General features: G+C 47.8%; 7 protein-coding genes across 7 annotated transcripts; 4 read left to right on the top strand and 3 right to left on the bottom strand.

Annotated features, from left to right (window-relative positions):
- Positions 1-405: 405 nt before the first annotated feature.
- On the top strand, positions 406-3070 carry N7537_007405 (putative Rho guanyl nucleotide exchange factor; the record flags this gene model as incomplete). Its single annotated transcript, XM_056898462.1, has 6 exons — positions 406-909; positions 972-1289; positions 1343-1543; positions 1593-1811; positions 1865-2090; positions 2196-3070. The coding sequence occupies 6 exons, from the start codon at positions 406-408 to the stop codon at positions 3068-3070; spliced, it is 2343 nt and encodes a 780-aa protein (XP_056750538.1).
- Positions 3071-3679: 609 nt separating this feature from the next.
- On the top strand, positions 3680-4133 carry N7537_007404 (SBDS family protein; the record flags this gene model as incomplete). Its single annotated transcript, XM_056898461.1, has 3 exons — positions 3680-3843; positions 3902-4025; positions 4086-4133. The coding sequence occupies 3 exons, from the start codon at positions 3680-3682 to the stop codon at positions 4131-4133; spliced, it is 336 nt and encodes a 111-aa protein (XP_056750537.1).
- A 473-nt stretch (positions 4134-4606) lies between these two features.
- On the bottom strand, positions 4607-5641 carry N7537_007403 (uncharacterized protein; the record flags this gene model as incomplete). The annotated part of the gene is made up of 1 exon (XM_056898460.1): positions 4607-5641. The coding sequence occupies one exon, from the start codon at positions 5639-5641 to the stop codon at positions 4607-4609; it is 1035 nt and encodes a 344-aa protein (XP_056750536.1).
- A 499-nt stretch (positions 5642-6140) lies between these two features.
- Positions 6141-6691, bottom strand: N7537_007402 (uncharacterized protein; the record flags this gene model as incomplete). The annotated part of the gene is made up of 3 exons (XM_056898459.1): positions 6141-6197; positions 6260-6576; positions 6634-6691. The coding sequence occupies 3 exons, from the start codon at positions 6689-6691 to the stop codon at positions 6141-6143; spliced, it is 432 nt and encodes a 143-aa protein (XP_056750535.1).
- A 2381-nt stretch (positions 6692-9072) lies between these two features.
- Positions 9073-10902, top strand: N7537_007401 (putative NADPH oxidase (NoxA); the record flags this gene model as incomplete). The annotated part of the gene is made up of 5 exons (XM_056898458.1): positions 9073-9182; positions 9237-9491; positions 9545-9706; positions 9900-9955; positions 10013-10902. 5 exons carry the CDS (start codon positions 9073-9075, stop codon positions 10900-10902), a joined length of 1473 nt encoding a protein of 490 aa, XP_056750534.1.
- A 1225-nt stretch (positions 10903-12127) lies between these two features.
- Positions 12128-13591, top strand: N7537_007400 (Plant methyltransferase dimerization; the record flags this gene model as incomplete). The annotated part of the gene is made up of 5 exons (XM_056898457.1): positions 12128-12295; positions 12357-12483; positions 12538-12661; positions 12732-13198; positions 13269-13591. 5 exons carry the CDS (start codon positions 12128-12130, stop codon positions 13589-13591), a joined length of 1209 nt encoding a protein of 402 aa, XP_056750533.1.
- A 134-nt stretch (positions 13592-13725) lies between these two features.
- N7537_007399 (uncharacterized protein) lies at positions 13726-14115 on the bottom strand (the record flags this gene model as incomplete). Its single annotated transcript, XM_056898456.1, has 1 exon — positions 13726-14115. The coding sequence occupies one exon, from the start codon at positions 14113-14115 to the stop codon at positions 13726-13728; it is 390 nt and encodes a 129-aa protein (XP_056750532.1).
- Positions 14116-14266: the final 151 nt, after the last annotated feature.

The following is a 14266-nucleotide window of genomic DNA, read 5'->3' as shown; positions in this document are numbered from 1 at the left end:
AAGTATACGACTCTTAACTTCTTCGAGTTAAAAGCTTCACTTTCAGGACATCACACACATCTTATATGAAATGAAAAGGCTCAACTACTCACCAGAAGATAAAACATAAAATGTGTTATTTCAATTCCAGCTATCTCGCTGCCTCACCTCATGACGTACATGGATGGGATTCAAATTCGCAATCTCTACTCTGTACTGCCTGGATAGTGGCAGTTTCCCCTGTTTTCTGTATATACACTTTCCACCATCGGAAATGCAGATGAGGCAGGTACTCCGCGTTGCTCCTCCCTCGCCATGAAGTTCGATCCCGTTGTTTTGAGTAGTCGGTTAGGTCCGCCTCTTCTTTCTCCATGCCACCGGAACCTGAACCCTATATTTTATTGGGCGGGGTCACTATTTGGGACCATGGCGGATCAAGATGAAACGAACATCGAAAAACAGGCGCTGCTGGCTGATGAATCCGAGGAGAGGTTCGAGAGCAGCGGTGGAGTGACTCCGACGGACAAGTCAACTCGTCCATTCAAGAAATGGATAGACAGCTTTCGAGGGCGGAAACACGAGTCTCCCATATACCAAAAGAAGTATGTAGAGGGCTGGTCAGATTCATCTTCTCATGGCTCGCAAGGTCACCAGTCGAGTGCATCCGACTCATCACAGCTCGGAACCGTCAAAACAACCACAGCAAGCATTGGCAGCCAGAGTTTGATAAGATCGAGGACAACTATTCAAAGCGCAAGAAGCCAGAGCATACGATCGGATGTGCGTTATTCTGGTGAGAGCTCTCGGCCAACCTCAAGTCAACATGCCGATGAGGCTGCGGAAACACGGGCCACCAGACGGCGCCATATCCTACAGGAACTTGTTGAAACCGAGTCTGATTATGTACTTGGTCTGAAAGCTCTTATCGGGGTAGGCCATTGAGCGAATTTTCTTTCCTTAGTTCGATGCTGATGTGCTCCGTAAACCCACAGATCCTTACGATATTTGAAACGAGGCGCGAGATCTATGACAACATCCAGATGATCCTTGGAATCCATGAACGTTTTTTGACCCAGCTTCATACAGCATCTCCCATGTCAGTACCTCAGGCTCAACAGGCAGGCGCCTCTGAGCTTACATCCCGGGGAATTACCAAGCGTATAGGGACCATTGACCTGGGTAGCCTAAAGGGTCTCCAACAACGATCTTTGAGGACTCGATCACTGAAGGCATCGGTGAATCGGCGCCTTATGGCACTCACCGCTGAACCAACAGAGGGACTAGAGGTTGCCCGTGAACTTGGAACATTGGTAAGTATCGGTATACTAAATAGGATCGCATGCACTGACTGGGCATTTTATAGTCACTTTCAATCCCGGTGTATGACCAATTTTGCAGCAACTATGAACTATTGACACAGGACGTTGCTCTTTTACGCCGGTCAATTGCCAACTGGACAATATATGATCAGGGAATCGAGGCACTTTCAAAATCGGTCGCGTCGACAGAGCGACGCAGACAAGAGGACAACAAATCAATGACATTAAATGATATGTTGATAAAGGTGTGTGGGTCAAGTCTGATGGATGTTTCGACCACTAACAAGAAGATAGCCCATTCAACGTCTTTGCAAATACCCCCTTGTGCTACAAGATCTGCTCAGATCTACCCCTGTTAGTGATTGTCCGTCTTCCCATGACGGAATCCAGCAAGTTTTGGACAGTATGCGAGTACTGGTGACACAGATCAATTTGGCAGCTGGTAACCCGATCAACAAAGATCGCATCCATAAGACAGTCGTTCTGCAGAAGAAGGTGGATATCTCGAAATCGGTAGGCACAAGGTCTTCATTGACGAGTTGAAACATACTGAATATTTTGGGCAGGACGCGCTCCAGAGTATATATAAAGACCTAGGCCCGTTGGTCATGTGCGGCGTGCTCCATGTCACATATCAAACGGCGCAAATCACCAACGGGGAGTTCATGGTCTGTGTGCTTTTTCAACGCTACCTTTTCTTCGCCAAGGGAATTGATGACCAGCGTCGGTTGGAAGCGGTGGCCTGTGTCTACCTAGACAGTCTCAAGATTGATACGCTTCAAAATGGACAAGGTGAGTAACTTTCTGCTGAGTTTTATGCTCGTAGTATACCTAACCCATCAGGGCTGTATTCTTACGGATGTATATTTTCATGGAAGCTTTTGTTTCAAAACCAAGATCGGAACTACGAATTTGTTCTCAGTGCATCATCGGCAGCGGAAGAAAAGCAATGGAGCACGGAGATTCTCAAAATGTCGGCCGCTTTGGCCGAAACGGGCCAGCCCGGGTCGTGGGAGCCAAGAAAACATTCTTTCTTGGCCCTCCAACTGTTGCCTCTGGACCATGTTCAATACACAGTATCCTCTATGGCGCGGAGGTCGATGGATTCAACGACCATTTCCCGCAAGTCCCGCGTTCAACATGTAGTCATTAAGAAAACGCACTACCCGCGGCACACTGAAGAACCAGTCACACAGGCTGAAGGCGAGATTGAACGGCCCAAGACACCTGCTGACCGCTCCGCATTGATATTGACTGCTCGCCGGAGTGACCGAGTCCGACTAGAGCGACTGATCTCAGATGTCTACACAGGAGATCTCCTTCCATCGCCAGGAATGGTTCTTGGAAGGGGTGATCTCTTCCTACGTGGTCCGCTCATGAGAGGGCTCAGCCTTCGCCCGGGGTTCACCAAACGGTCGAACTCTGTCAGCACCTTTCACCCAGGAAGAGCATCGACCGATATGCGCTCTGATAGAGGCGACGAGGGAGTGGACAAGAGTGTGGTAGACAGCAGCGAGATAGGGGAGGATAAGGAAGCCGAGTATGAGTTGCCTCAAACACCCACCACGCCTCGGCGGTCAAAAACATTCCTTTTCAAAGGTTCACCCAAAAACCCCTCGTCGTCTGTCTCCTCGCCTCGCAGCGACCCGCGACAGAGCCAGGATGGAAATTCCGAGTCATCTCCGTCTTCCAAGAAGTGGTCATCTCCAAAGAATCTGTTTAGTGCCTTGGCACCCAAGAAGCTGAAAAAGACCCGCTCTGATGCTGAGTGAATTCCCCATTATTACATAGGCGGGCAGGTGTTATTCTTTCGAGATGGTTCTGGGACATTCGGAGCATTGGAGTCAAGGAGGCATTATAATTAACCTGAAAACGCAATGGCTTGCATTATAACTACAAAGTAATTATCAATTAGAATGCAAGAAGATCCTCTCTCTCCCAACTTGCCACTATCCCCACGTTTGGCGTCACAGCGGATCCGGTAGCTAGCAGGGGAGCTACTATGACGTCGACTGCTGCAAGAGTTGGCAACTCACCGTGTGAGAAATGTAGGAAAGGGAGGGACCAGAACCACCAATGACATAGAATGCTATCCACTGTAATTTAGTAATTTAATTGTAGTTGATAGTACTTTGTACAATCCCAAGTCCTCCAGAGACGATGTACTTACAAAGTAAGTGAGCACATGCAAAGCAGTTTGTTTGCATCAGCTCATAGTGTGACGTCACCAGTCATCATCACCTGAGCTCCCACTTGGACAGCTATTAAACCACCAGCTTTACCTTCCATCTTCATTCTCACTCAACATTTTCCCTTTATCTCTTCGGATCTCTTCAAAACTATCCAAACCCCCGACTTTCAAAACTGTTACAACCTTCAAAATGGCACGTGGAAACGAAACCGCCTCCAAGATCTTCTACAAGGGTAGCTCCGACGACTTCATTGTCTTCGTCGATGACCTTGAGATCCTTCAGAAGTGGAAGAGCGACCGCAGTATTCCCCTCACTGATGTTTTAAACGGCTGGAAGATTTTTGTGACTCACTCGTAAGTGTTGGCAGCTTCTTTATTATTATCACGTCAGGTCATTAACATATGTATACAGCCACGGAGCTCAGGGTGTCCTTGATACCGCTAGCCAGAGCGCTCTGCAAAACGAATTCGGTACAACCAAAGATGATGAATGCATGATCAAGATCCTGGAAGGCGGCGAATTCCAGACCTCTACGGTAAGTGTTTCCACAGTGAATGAAGTGTGGAGGTTCTGTATACTAATTTTACTTTAACAGGCACGCGAGCGTGAGGGGGGCAAGAATGACTCCAACGGCAGCCGCTAAATCTGTCTCCTACTCCTCTCGGGGCCAATGGGGAGATCAGACAGGTGTTGCTGTCTCACTGACGCACACCCTGGCCACCTACCTCCCCTCCTTTACCCCTCACCTTGACCTCTATTGAGATATCCATATCGTCCCTTGTATGGCACTTCGGCGCATGGTCCTTCCGGAAAACGTCATGTTACATCCTTCTTATCTTCAGCTCTGGAATGGGCTTGGAGGGAGTGTTTGCCGTTTCTGGGTTTGCATCTTGGTACTCACAGGCTTCTGCACCTGATATCATGAGATAATGAATGATGAGCGACTTCACTCGTCTACAAATAAATATAAACACTTTTTCCCCCCAACTTTATCTTGAACATTTTCATTCGTAAATCCATTCAGCACTTTAGCAAGCAATGATCATAGCCCATGATAGTATATGGTACAACGGCATCATCTATACAAATAATAAAAACAGATCCCAAACCCCGATATCAAACCTCTTCCTTAACCATAGAATCTAAACCCCTCTCCCCCCGCCTCCTAACAACCCAACTCCCCAATTCCGCCCAAACAGCCTCCTTCTCCGCAAGTGTCATCCCAGCCGCAAGCCCACTAGTCGTCGTAGCGACGAAAACCGCTGCCCCAGCCCAATCATCACAACGACCCATATTCTCCTCCTCCGCCTGCCATCCATACCGAAACTCCTCCTTCCGAATTCCCCTCCCATGTCTAACCCTCCAAACAGCCTCCCAAATACCCTTCCCAACAAGACAAACAGCCTCAGGCCTCTGGGCTGCAACTTTAGCCTCAAGTACAGGAACACCGGCATCCATCTCCGCGCGACTGAGCATGCTCGCATCGCGCGTAGGTCGCTCAATGATGTTCGTATTGCCAACGCTGTACAGCGCAGGAAGCTTGTATGTGTCGGCTGGTATGTGGCGCATACTAGTTATCCCTGATGAAAACAGTAGTTTCCAGAATAGGTTTGATGGGTGTGCGTAGGCGTACCCCGTTATCCCTGTCATTATTCCGGGGTTCACGCCTACAAGGAGGAGGATTAGGTTTGGGGGGATTGTGTCGCGGAGGAGGGATTCTGTGGCTGATGGGCCGGGGATTGGGGGTGTGGGTGAGAGTTGTGGTGTTCCTCTGCTGCGCTGGCGTTTGTTTGGAGATGGAGACGTTGTCGTTGAGATCGACTGGGAGCGGGTGGTGCGTAGGTGGGTGGTTGTGGTCTCGGGCGCTATTGTCTGTGGGACTGTTCTCTTGCGCCTTGGGCTGCGGTTGATGGCTTTTGTTTGACGTTCAGTAATGTTTGGTTTATATTCGGCTTCGGTGGTGTTTACGCGGCGTTGAGATATAGTATTCCGAGAGGCACTTTGGGCTACTTGCGCCGCGGTCCCGTTATGCAGGTATTGCTGCAGTTTGCCATTGAAGCTGGTAATTTTGTTGACTGGGACATCCTCCACTGTTTCCAGGGGGAACTCATCTTCCTCGACTTTGGATTGGATTTCTGTAGACGGAGGCATCTTGTTTGGTGTCAGTCAAATTAGTTAGTTCTCGGGTTCCAAGAAGTCTGCTTTGGTCCACGGCATCAAAAAAATGCGCGAGGCATTTATATGAGATCCTTATGGATCTTCTGGACTTTTCAATGTGGGAGTATTATTGTCAAGATGACGTGTTTCTTGGATCTGGATACCCTATCACGTGCCAGGCAAGTCGTCGTTGGTGCCTCATTGACAAGGCATTATCAGCATCTAATATGCAATTATTCCAGATACCATGACAGGAGAATAGTGTTGTGCTTGTCAGTTGTCATTCAAATATAGTGATAATTTAGATATACACAAGACAATAATACCAAGGAGCAGAAATATGGGTATTCCCACCAATGCTGTAGACCATACGACCCAGATGGAGATTAATGATACAAGCAATGTCATTATTTCAAGTCGTCAAGTTCGTTATATATTATACTATGTACATGATCTGCGTCTGCTGCACTCAACACACCAGACTGAGCCATTGTTATGCTTTAAATAGTCCACGCCGTTTCGGCAAAGTCCAAGGCTCCGGGCAGACGACCTATACATCCTCTCGTTAGCACAAGAACACTTTATTTTATGTCAAAATATGCAGAAACATACCTCGCCTTCACTGTAGGCCCAGAAATAAACACTGATGCCAATCAAATAATATATTGCAGGGTCGGTGCCCTGATAGAGAAGCGCCGCGAGGAGGGCGCTGAGGGGGTATATAATGAGACGGATTTCAATGCTGCGGTGCGGTATTGAGCCAGCAAGTGGTTTGAGAGGCCATTCCCAGGCTATGCCCACGAGGCCCATGATGAGGTTTAAGATTTGAAGAACGGGTACTGGGGCGACGGCCGCATCGAGGTTCCTGGAGATAAAGTCCCAGAAAACTTTGGGCCAGATAAAGCCCTCGATAGCACTGGCAACCTGGTCTGTTTGCATTCTGTCAGTTTTAGTTTCGAGTTGGGAGTTTTGAGTGAGCAACGTACAAGCTGATGCGGTGAGAATAATTAACCGCCCCCAGTGGTTCTTGATGAGTCTGCCCATTGTGTTGAGTTATAGGTACTCGGTTATGTGAGAATTGTGTTGTGTGCTAGAGCTTCGGCCAGCGAAGATCTCGGAGGAAATAAAGTCACTAGGGTATGAGTGACGAAGTGCGGAGCTAATCTTGGGCGACAAGTGCCGCAATCCCCAAATAGCTGCGACAGATTTTGTGAGAGAATCACTTCATCGTATAATCCCACACGACATAGAGATATTAACTGAGTTGGATAATCCAGAGCACATGGAGACTGGGTATTATTGCAAGGGTTTATCGTGGTAGGATGATCTCATATGGGGAAGGAAAAGCAGTATATTTCGGGCGGGACGCTTGCAGGCGGGACCAGGTATAAGAATCTATACTTAGACAAGCGACCCCTCTAATAACTCAACTAAAACTTGGAACACTTAGCCAGGATGTGATTGTCGAGCGCCAAAAAGGTGAATCGCTGCACGGGGTTGGTACACATGCAAGCAGGATAGGGCTAAGCCGTGACCCGCACGGATACAAGTATTGTAGGCCAATCATCAACGGAAAGGTCCTCGAATCCTTGACAACCCCTCTTCTTGAGGATCTGAAGAACCGACATAACCCGTGTGATTGGAGAGTGGGGGATGTGATGAGCGGATCGCAAAGTGGATGTCGGCAAATCAGAGGCCACAGCGCTTGGGCTTGGCGTGATGAACTGCAGGTGGCACGCATGGCACGTACAGGGGCCTTTCATTCTCAAGTCTCATCGACATTCAAATTGTACTTTTATAATTGAGGATTTCGGTCGAGGCCTATGTTTTCTGGCCTGTCTGGGGGTTGTCTGGGCTGTCTCAGCTTTGTACCAGAGACAAAGTTTGGAACTTTCCAGATCAGATGACCGCGGTAGCCCTGATTTGAATTAAATGCAACACACCGTCTTTCTGCATCCCCTGCAGATGCAGTCCATGCCTGGTTCAACTTGTAGTGCTAAGTGGAGTCTACCATCGGAAAAAAAAAGTTCTTGTTGATGGGGAAACATAGCTCGAAGTCAATCACTATTCTATATTTGGGCGAATCTTCCACTTACTAAGGATCCTGGACCGAATGACAGGTGTTTTCACCGCTGGCGACCCTCGGGGCTCCCGTGTGACGAAAAGACAGCGCTTGCAGAAGGATTGTAATAGGCCAATTTCCCAACAACCTTCTTTCCCTGGTCTCGTTTAACGCTGCCCACTCACGGTCCCTCATGGCCACTCACCAGCCTCGCTACTACCCTCGGGGCATTAATCTCTTTTCGAACTTCAAACTGTTTAGCTTCCACCATTTCATGCCCGTCAGTATTATTAGAACAAAGAGCCGAATCGGACGAGACTGGTTAAACAGGGTGTACTTCCTTTTTCTTACTAGGCTCGCTTCGCGGGGAACGTGGCACGATGGTCGGACTCCTAGGGCGTATAAATGATTGGTGTGCCTGTGACGAACGGTCATTAAAAATAGCAAACCTGTCAGAGTATTAATTTAAACTGGGTTCCAGGATCATAAGCAGGACCTTTGAAAGCCTTGGAAGACTCAGCCAAGTTAACAGTTGAAAGAGACCAGGCGAAAGCCGACGAGTATTCCAAGCGACGAAAGATTCTAGCCTCTAGACTTACTCTCTTGGTCTCTCCACTATCCATTCCTAGGAGAATTTCAAAAGCACAGACATTGTAGGCTTGAGGACTCCTAGTCCATTGGACTAAAATCTACCGTAGTCGGTTATACGGAGTAGTGCCCGCCAGAAGCGATGTAATTATAGATCGGCCGCCCCCACCCCTGCAGCTAAAACCACAACACTGGGATTCTCTGAACCTCCAACTCCCCTCCGGTCTTGTCCCTATTCATCTATTGACGTCAACAATGTCTAGGACAACTTGAATCAACCGATAAAATAGCATATTTTATCCCCGGTAACCTCTTTGTATTCGAGAGGACACGTGAAGGGGAATCCCGCGGCGATACGCCAACAGTGCTCGCAACAAGGGGCACAACTCACATACAGCCTCTATACATTTTGTCAGAGCAATATCTCAAGCTGTGAGCGTGCTTTTACCAGTCCGAGGCGTTCGATACAATTTGGAACATTCCAAGTCCGCCGAAGCCCTGCTCGTTAGCTTCGAAGCCGAAGTTATCCCGGAAAATCTTGATCTACGTCAAGTTTATGGAGAAGCAACGGCGTTGACAAACTCTGAAACCACTGACCTGTCAATACTCACACTGGAGTCTTGCCACGAAACCGGACTAAGAGATTTCATTTTCGACAGAACTTCAGTGTATATTACCGGGTTGCTGGTCAACCGTCTGGACTTGTCACTCCTTTGATTGAATTATCGCCAAATTACTTGTCGCTGGTCGACATTCTCAAAAACGCGGAGAAAGAATGGCCTCAGCTCAAGATTCCTGGTGGAAGAGGGCGGACTTGACCGTTTCCAAGGTCTTGTTCCATTTGTTCTTTTGGGGTTCACATATTGGCATCTTTGCTGTAGGATGGTATGCATTCTGACGTCTATCAGCTCTTGGATTGCGTTGCTGACATTCTCATAGGTACCTACAGGCTTCGAATCCAAAATTGGCGCCGCTGAATGCTCTTAGCTATTCAGTATGGATTTCGCGAGGCGCAGGTCTCGTCCTTTCGGTCGATTGCACTTTGATTCTATTTCCTATGTGTCGGAATATTCTCCGATGGATGAGACCACAGATCAGATGGTTACCACTGGATGAGTCGGCGTGGTTTCATCGGCAAATAGCCTATGCTATACTAGTATTCACGGCCATTCACACCGCTGCTCACTACATAAAGTAATGTGCTTTCTTATTCAGCGTGTCCCGGTTACTTTGCTAACACTACTCAGTTTCTACAACATCGAAAAAGATCAAATCCGTCCAGAACTTGCAGTAACGATGCATTTTGCTCGCGCAGGTGGTATCACTGGCCATGTCATGCTGCTGTGCATGATGCTCATATATACCACCGCACACCATCGTATTCGCCAGCAAGCATATGAAACCTTCTGGTATGGGCATCACCTTTTTATTCCGTTCATGCTGGCACTCTATACCCACGCCACTGGGTGCTTTGTCCGAGATACCTCCGACCCTCTCTCCCCCTTTCGCAGGACAACAATTCTGGGATCATTGTCTTGGCTATGAAGGGTGGAGATGGGAGCTCGTCATCGGAGCTTTGTATCTCTTCGAGCGAATTTACAGGGAAGTACGGTCCCGGCGCGTGACAGTTATCACAAAAGTCATCCGTCATCCTTATGGTATGATCTTCTTCTTTCCAAATGCTGGATTAACTACAGCTAACAAAATGACGCTAGCCGCCATGGAAATCCAGTTCCACAAACCGAGCATGAAATACAAAGCCGGGCAATGGGTATTCCTCCAAGTGCCTGATGTATCCAGTACCCAATGGCATCCATTCACCGTTACCTCCTGTCCCTTTGATCCGTACCTCAGCATCCACGTTCGCCAAGTCGGAGATTTCACCCGAGCACTTGGAGATGCACTCGGTTGCGGTCCCGCCCAAGCAAAAGATCTTGAAGGCCTTGACCCCAACGGCATGTACGAGGTTGCCTTACAGAACGGACAAACCATGCCCGCAATCCGTGTGGATGGACCATACGGAGCACCCGCAGAAGATGTGTTCGACAACGAAATCGCCGTGCTTATCGGCACCGGTATCGGAGTCACACCCTGGGCATCTATTCTCAAGAACATTTGGCATCTGCGCTCAAGCCCCAACCCTCCCCGTCGACTACGACGTGTCGAGTTCATTTGGGTCTGTAAGGATACCTCTTCATTTGAATGGTTCCAAGCTCTGCTATCTTCTCTCGAAGCCCAATCCGCCAACACGGCTGCTAGCGAGGGAAGCACCGAATTCTTGCGTATCCATACGTATCTCACACAGCGTCTCGACGCTGACACCGCTGCAAATATCTACCTGAATTCTGTCGGTCAGGCGCTCGATCCTCTCACTGAACTAAAGAGCCGGACGAACTTCGGTCGTCCGGACTTCAAGCGACTTTTCACCGCTATGCGGGTTGGCTTGCTGGACCAGTCTTACATGACGGGTCTACAGAGTGCTGCTACAACCGACATCGGAGTGTATTTCTGCGGTCCTAATACTGCTGCCATGCAGATTAGCGATGCGGCTAAATCTTCATCAACCAAGGACGTCCGGTTCAAATTCTGGAAGGAACACTTCTAGACTTGTTTTTGGTGCCTTTTTGCTTTTTCCGCTTTTGTTCTATCATATACGAATGACACGAATCACGAATCTCTCTTTTTCATTATTACTCTTTCATGATTTCATGGACTCTCTAGGTTATTCCTTCTATGCTGAATATTACATCTTGAAGGGAGGCATCAATCCGGTCTACTCATGGCAGGCTGAGGGAAGCGAGAGAAGCAATGACAACATACGTCGGGACCAGCGATAATGCTGGGTTGTAGGAATATATGGCCATAGAATTGACAACGTCCTTTGAATAATAGTAATGTTTGGCTTTTAATTTATCTCTAAATTCCATTGCAGACATTGTAGACAGTACATAGGCCCTGAATATATCCGCCAAATCTAATCGCTCAAATATATTTAGCGTTCGACTCTTCCATAATAATAGAGACAGTATTCGGGACATGCGGGAGTATCTCGGGACCGTAGAGTCATTTATATTCCTTTATGATTCCGAAACATTCGGTCTCAGACCTATTTATTCTATGATGATGATCCTGGCTCTAGGATTGATGAAATTACCTAGACTAGACAGACCGATAATGGGGAAGACACGAAAGCTGGAAAGGATATGCATGCACCATATAAATTGACTTCAATAATTAATATGCAACCCCTGCTGTACTGCTGGCTTATGCATTAGATGATTGTACAGTTCAACAAGCGCATGAAAAAGGGGGCCGGCCCCCACGAGCCTCCATTATGACGTTGGGCCAAGAAGAGTCTAAATCCACAGCTTAACCTATAAATTCTAACAGTTTACGTAATATAAAACGACAATTCTATCATATATCTTGAGTGTAAATGCTTAGTGAAGCTGACCTCCCTAAGCAAGAACTGTGGGCTCGTTTAAACAAAATTATTTTCTTGACAGAGGTTATTGTAGGCTTAAACTAAAGGTGATCGGAGGGTGGACGCGTATACTTGATTGATTTGGCTTCGACCACCTCACCATCGCCCCGCTATTTAACTCCCAGAGGAGATATGTGCATATGATGGATGGTCTCCGTGTGGGTGATGTGCATATCTCTAGTTCTTGATAGTCGAAGCCGGCGTATTGCGTCTTCATATTACATAGTATTACGTTACCTAGAATGGCCGGTGAGTTATTGTAGGGACAGATTTAAGTCGAAGCCCCTGCTGTTCCAGCCTGCTGTTGTTCCCCCCTCAGCCTTCTTGACTATAATACTTGAATATAATGGATGTCCAACACCTTCAAAGACTTTTGGCGGAAACCAAGGCTTTGCTTGATTCGTATGAATTAACTCAAACTGACACCCTTCGAGTTGAAGCTCAGGACAAGGCTACCCAGCTGTCGCGTGCCCTGGAACGACCTAGAGATGCAATCGTCAAGCTGAGCTTTTCCGTAAGTCATATATAATCTCTTATCGTCATTGGGACATACTACTAATGAACACACTCGACAGCCAACTATTCTCATGGCCGTCAAGACAGCCCATGATATGAATGTATTCCCCGCGCTAGCTCAGGCCACGGCCCCAGTCTCTCTGGCCAAATTAGCTGCAGCGAAGCCCGCAGACCCTCTTCTAGTCGGCAAGTAAATATACGAGAATGAAAAAAGGGTGTTTCGATCTAACCTGCTCTCAGAGCGCATTATGCGAGTTCTAGTCGCCAATGGTTTCGTAGAAGAGCCAGCTCCTAGCGAATACCTACCCACCGCACTATCCCGAGAAATGACCCAGCACACATCAATTGGGGCCGTGGGGTCAATGTAAGGCTGCCCCAAATTATGACAAAGAAAAAAAGAAAAAAACAGAATCTTACTATATTAACCTAACCAGGTTCCACGAGTTCCTGCCCTCAATCCAGAAAGTCCCCGAATATCTCCAATCCACCAATTATCGCAACCCAGATGATCCCATATTCGCTCCTCTTCAATACACGCACAATCTAAAGATAGATGGATTTACATGGCTCTGCGAGAACCCCGAAGCTTTGATTCGATTCAATAGCTTCATGGAAGGACAGCGGGGTAACCGTCCACACTGGGCTGACTGGTTCCCTGTTCGCGAACGCCTTCTCGATCACCCGGACATGACTGCCAAAAAACCACTTTTGGTAGATATTGGAGCCGGGCGTGGCCACGAGTTGATTGGATTTAGGAAGAGATTCCCAGATGCCCCGGGTAAACTAGTACTGGAAGATCTTTCATCTGTGATTGATGAAGCACGTGAAGTACTGGATCTGGAGGCGGCTTCTATTGACACTGTTGCGCATGATTTCTTTGCTGAGGTTCAACCGGTTCGAGGTAAGACTACTTTTATGTCTGTGTATGTATTTTATTTGGATGGGGCTAACAATTCTTTCTTTACACACAGGAGCCCGCGCATACTATTTCAAGAACGTGTTGCATGACTGGTCAGACCAGAAAGCGACAGCCATCTTTAACAATCTAAAGCCGGCTATGAAACGGGGTTTCTCCAAGGTTATCATGGAGGAGTATATTCTTCCTGATAAGAATGCTCGCTCGCTTCCTTGTATGACAGATATCGCGGTAATGGTTTTCTGTTCCGGGTTAGAGAGAACTCGTCAGCGCTGGAGTGACCTACTCACGTCTGTTGGTTTGCGAGTCCTGAAATTCTGGGTTCGGGAGGGTGACGGGTTGGGAATTATTGAAGCCGAATTGGCAGAGAGCTCTTAAATAGAGCCACGATCTAGGGACGTTAGTATATATCTATATACGCGTGCAATGAAACTTATAAAAAGCACCAATATGTGTTCTACTATGTATGTAACCCAAAATAGGCTGAGAGAACCAGGCTCCAAAGCACGAGATCATTCAAACGGCCAATAACGCTGGTACTCGGCTTTTTCCTCGTCGTTGTCAGCGAATTGGTCCGGTATTTGACCTTTGACTTCGTCAAGGGCAGCTTTGCAGTCATCGTATCGCTCGTGTTCGACAAGGCCTCTGTCGGGCCACCGATCGCCCATTTCCTCTTTGACCTCAGACATAAGCTCAGTTCCTGCTACCGCATCATCATTATCCAGCTTGATGCGCTCGAGATCCATTTCCGAGATGTCAAATGGAAATGGAATGTCACTAGGTAAGCCAGGAAAGTCCGCCGACGTGTCCAAAATCGACTGAAGCGATAGGAAGTGGGCCTCGCGGTATTCGAACACCAATAGCAAACTCCGAATCTTTGGCGGCCATGCCCTCCTTGACATGGTGACTGCCTGCGGGAGACTGAAAATCTCCCGCATAGTACAGGCTGCTGTAATGCGAGAATGAAACGCTTAGACATCTCTTCTGCGGACTGGTGACAGCAATAATCAGTTTGAGCCTCTGTTGTAGTTGCAACGTGCTCCAGATTTGAGA

The sequence above is a fragment of the Penicillium hordei genome (assembly GCF_028827395.1).
Source record: "Penicillium hordei strain IBT 12815 chromosome Unknown utg000004l_segment0_segment0, whole genome shotgun sequence".
Classification (NCBI taxonomy): domain Eukaryota; kingdom Fungi; phylum Ascomycota; class Eurotiomycetes; order Eurotiales; family Aspergillaceae; genus Penicillium; species Penicillium hordei.
This window is presented reverse-complemented; position numbering and strand designations above follow the sequence as displayed.